Source organism: Arachis ipaensis, chromosome B08, assembly GCF_000816755.2.
Source record: "Arachis ipaensis cultivar K30076 chromosome B08, Araip1.1, whole genome shotgun sequence".
Classification (NCBI taxonomy): domain Eukaryota; kingdom Viridiplantae; phylum Streptophyta; class Magnoliopsida; order Fabales; family Fabaceae; genus Arachis; species Arachis ipaensis.
The window spans coordinates 127008752-127013410 of record NC_029792.2 but is presented as its reverse complement, the minus strand read 5'-3'; the positions used below and the strand labels follow the sequence as shown (position 1 = coordinate 127013410).

Genomic DNA, 4659 nt, shown 5'->3' with positions numbered 1-4659 from the left:
CGAAACAAGGAATTTTTTTTTTTTATATTGTATTATTAGGTGTGAAATTCTTTATGATGAACTAAACTATGTGTTAAACACGACTATGGCCATCTATAAACGTTTTGTGTTTTACAATTAAAATAATATTTTTTAACAAAATGTCAGTGACGCTTTGTTCTTTCATAATTAAAATTTTTGTTATTACAAAATGACCGTCACAATCGTATAAAATACTAAAATGATCAAATATTTTTATATTTCATATTAAAATTATTCATGTATAAAAATTTTAGTCCGAAACAAGAGTGTTGAGTGAACTTTCTTCCTTTCATTTTGTTTTCTGTGGAGACCACCAGTTTCTGAGAATCATCATCCACTTTTTGCTGTGTGTCACTCACAACAAACCTTGATCTTCATGGTCCTACTACTCTTAATTCTCTCTCCACAATCACACACAATGATCAACCTTAACCTTCTTACTTTCTAGATAGATAACACTGCTTCTCTCTCAAACTCTCACCCATGATGTTTAATTTCCTCTTACTGTTTCAGATCTCTCACACAGTTAGATTCTCAATTTTGCATAGATAAGCCCTTCTCTCTCTTTCTCTCTCTTCCATGGCGTGAATTTGGGGTGTGTTTGGTAGTGTAAATAGCAAGATTTGTTTGTTAGTTATAGAGTCTTTTGAGGGTTAAGGAATAGTCTCTTTCTATTTCACAAGTACTTTTCAAAAGGGTCTTGCAAAGTTTCCATCTTTTTTTTTTTTAATTCCTTCTGAATTGACCATTGATCCATATAGAGATAAACTCCTTTTAAAAATGGAGGTAGATGGGAATTTGAACTGGAACGTGTATTCTAAGCAAAGACTCATAACAAACTTGTATCTTCTTTTCAAGTTACTTCTCCTTAAACAGTTAGTTCCCACTTTCATCTTTGCTTACATAATTTGCCAAACCAATCAACTCTTCAATTGATTCTTCCCCCTGCATAATAAGAATTTTGAACTTTTGTGACATTCATGGTGTTGTGATACAATTAAGGGCCTTGGTTTGCACAGATTGTAGATGGACCGAAGGAGTTGGCTATGGCGAAAGAAAAGTCCCGGCGAAACAGAGAGCTCTGGATCACAATCGCCTCATTCGGAACGATTCTCTGATGATCAGGTACTACCTTTTCAGTTGTGTGCTATCATTGTGTGATTATATAGTTGGTGTAGTTAGTTTTGTAGCATTTTCAGGCTTTAACACTCAATAGTATAGAACAATATTCTTATTGCAAAAGGGTAGTTGAATTAAGAATGCTACAAGATCATAATGGAGTAGTAGTAATAGAAGTAGTTCTTCTTTTGTAACCTTGTTCTCTTCTGACTTAAAGGTATATGGCACACAAATGAATCAATCAGCAGAAGTCATGTCTAAGGTTGAGCCAAATGAAGAAGAAATATCTGATGTGAAGATACTAACAGAAAGATTATCTTCTGCTCTCTTAGAGATTAGTACAAAAGAAGAATTGGTACAGCAACATGCCAAAGTTGCTGAAGAAGCTGTCTCAGGTATTTGTTTGTTCTCATTGTCTATCAAGAAATTATAATTCTCCCAATTTTGGAAAATCTAAAATGATTGTTAAGATGTGCTGCTTTCTGATTTTCTTTAGGGTGGGAGAAAGCAGAAAATGAATTGTCAAGTTTGAAGAAACAACTTGATGATGCAAAGCAGAATAACTCGGTTCTTGAAGACCGAGTTAGTCACCTTGATGGAGCACTCAAGGAGTGTATGAGGCAGCTTAGACAAGCTAGAGAAGATCAAGAGAAGAAGAAGATCCATGAAGTTGCTCCGAACGGAGGGGAATCCGAGAAGTCTGAGATTGAGACTCAACTTCAGCAGAGGCTTGAGGATGTGGAGGAAGAAAATTCAACTCTTAAAGCCGAGCTTCATTCTCGACTCGAAGAACTAGAACTCAGAATAACTGAGAGGGATTTGAGTACACAAGCTGCTGAAGCAGCAAGCAAACAACACTTGGAGAGTATAAAGAAGGTAGCTAAGCTTGAAGCTGAGTGCCGAAGACTTAAGGCCATAGCTCGAAAAACCTTATCTGCCAATGATCAAAGGTCTATGACTGCTTCTTCAATCTATGTAGAGTCTTTAACAGATAGCACTTCAGATAGTGGAGAGAGACTAATGGCAGTTGAAACCGATATGCGCAAATTAGGCGCTTGGGAAACAAACGAACATGAGCCGAGCCATTCTGATTCGTGGGCTATAATTGCAGAAGTTGAGCAGTTAAAAAACTCTGCTGGAAAGAATCTTATGGTACCTTCAACTGAGATCAATTTGATGGATGATTTCCTTGAAATGGAAAGGCTAGCTGCAATGCCAGATACAGAAAGTGGAAGTGGTTTTATTGTTGTAGGACATTCGTCGAACCGGCCTAATGTTGAGCATGGTTCAATGAAATCTGGAGTGGAAGCATTGGTTCAAAAGAATGCTGAATTGGAAAAGAAGCTAGAGATGGTAGAATCACATAAGCTTGAGTTAGAGACAAGTTTAATTGAGTGCCAGAAGCAGCTCGTGGTGTCAGAGAATCGAATAAAGGAAGCAGAGTTGAAGGTAGAAGAGCTTCAAACTCAGTTAGACCTTGTGAAAAAATCACATGAAGAAGCATGTGAAGAACTAAAAGCAAGCCAAGAGAAGAATGAGATGGCTGAGTCAAAACTGAAAGTTGCTGAAACTGAGGTGCAAGAATTGATTTCAAAAATAAATTCATTGGATGAAGAGATTGAAAAGGAGAGAGCTTTATCTGCTGAGAATTTGGCCAAGTATGAAAAGTTGGTGGAAGAGATTGAAAAAGAGAGAGCTTTGTCTGCTGAGAATTTGTCCAAGTATGAGAAACTGGAGGAAGAGATTGAAAAAGAAAGAGCTTTGTCTGCTGAGAATTTGGCCAAGTATGAGAAATTGGAGGAAGAGATTGAAAAAGAAAGAGCTTTGTCTGCTGAGAATTTGTCCAAGTATGAGAAATTAGAGGAAGAGATTGAAAAGGAGAGAGCAATGTCTGAAAAAGAGAGAGCTTTGTCTATGGAGAATTTGGCTAAGTGTGAGAAGTTGGAGAAAGAGATATTGATTATGAAGTATGAAGATGGACTCAATCGAGACGCCGAGATACCGCACGGCGAAGGTGTTAGCAGTGAGATACAGTTAAGACAGGTAAGTTTCTAGTTTATACAATATTGGAACTCAATAATTTAAGCCTTTTTTTATGCAGAACATATTGTTTTCTATGATGAATACTGTTGGTTGAAAGCTAAATTTTTAGACTAGATAGAAGTTTGTGAGACTTCAAAATTAAAGATACTTGTTGGAATTGGATTTAGGTGTGCAGATATATTTTTGAGATGAGAATTATTAATTAAGATAGTTATGTTAGTGAAAAGAAGGAACTTGGCTTGTCGCATAAGAAGATTCAAGTTTGGAGTAGTGTAGCATTTTCCCTCCTTATATACCGAGCTGACACACACTCTTTTATCATTAGATAGGCCTTGCACCCTGTCTAATGGTAGAGACGTGTGTGTCGGCTCGATCTAGAATGAAAAATAAGCATACAAAAACATTTCTCTTTATATTTGGAATCTTTTTTTTTTATTTATTTTGTTGCAGGAGAAGGAGCTTGCATTGGCAGCTAGTAGATTTTCTGAGTGCAGGAAAACAATTGAATCACTTGGACAACAATTAAAGTCCCTTGCAACATTAGAAGATTTTCTTGTTGATTCAGATAAGCCTATGGACTTGGCTTGTGAAGCTGTTACACCAAATAATGGTGTTGAGAAGTTGAAATTACATAATAATAATAATAAAAACAACAAAATCAGTGATTTGAGTTTGGCCAAAAGAGATTCTGAACTATCAGTTTCAGTAATTAGTAGTCAATCTGTTAATAATGTGAAAAATCTCAGTAGTTTTGGTAGGTTCCACCCAAGAAGTAAGAGTGTCAGCAAAAGAGGAACTCATTAACTAAGAATGGTGGAGAAAAAAGAAAAACATAAGGTTGAGTTGTAATTTGTAAATGATGTTTAATAATTATTCAATATGTATAAACAATATATGTATACACAATATATATACATCAAAGTTATATATTTTTACATATAGAGAAAAAAGCATTTCTTGTATAGAAGTGTAATTATTCAAATTATATATATACATGAATTCCATTATTTGAGCTTCCTTTTTTTCTTTGTACACATTTGAGCTTCCTTTTATTACTTCATCATTTCAACAATTAATAAGATAACTATTAGACAATGTGTTTGTTTGGGTGCCAACAGTCTCATATTAGCCTAGGGAATTTATTTCGAACATAAAAGGGTTAGAGGTAGATCATTTGTTATTATGGCGTATTCTGATTTCGTCACTACAAACCTTGAAATAAAAAATTTGGTCTTTTGCAAGTGCTTTATGTCATGGTAATTACAGTGGTTTGATAAATGAAACAATTTGATTTGATGGCCCAACATTCAAAGTTATTGTCATATCATAGTATCATACGCACTAAGGTTTAAACTCCCCCTTCCCAACCAAAAAAATATTGTGGTTTAAAATAAAAAGAAAATTAAGTAATAATCATCTTTCTTTTGTAATTGCCTCTTAAAATAACACTTATATGATTGATTAATAAATTTATGT

The 4659-nt window shown here is 34.9% G+C and overlaps 1 protein-coding gene across 2 annotated transcripts; it reads left to right on the top strand.

The window, feature by feature from the left end:
- Positions 301-4124, top strand: LOC107613274 (filament-like plant protein 3). Of its 2 annotated transcripts, XM_021110110.1 has the most exons (5): positions 301-896; positions 1041-1146; positions 1358-1535; positions 1637-3183; positions 3634-4124. In XM_021110110.1, exons 2-5 carry the CDS (start codon positions 1048-1050, stop codon positions 3985-3987), a joined length of 2178 nt encoding a protein of 725 aa, XP_020965769.1. In that variant the 5' UTR covers positions 301-896; positions 1041-1047; the 3' UTR covers positions 3988-4124. The 2 variants fall into 2 exon arrangements, with proteins under 2 accessions (XP_020965769.1, XP_016170687.1); XM_016315201.2 differs by having other exon boundaries at positions 302-1146.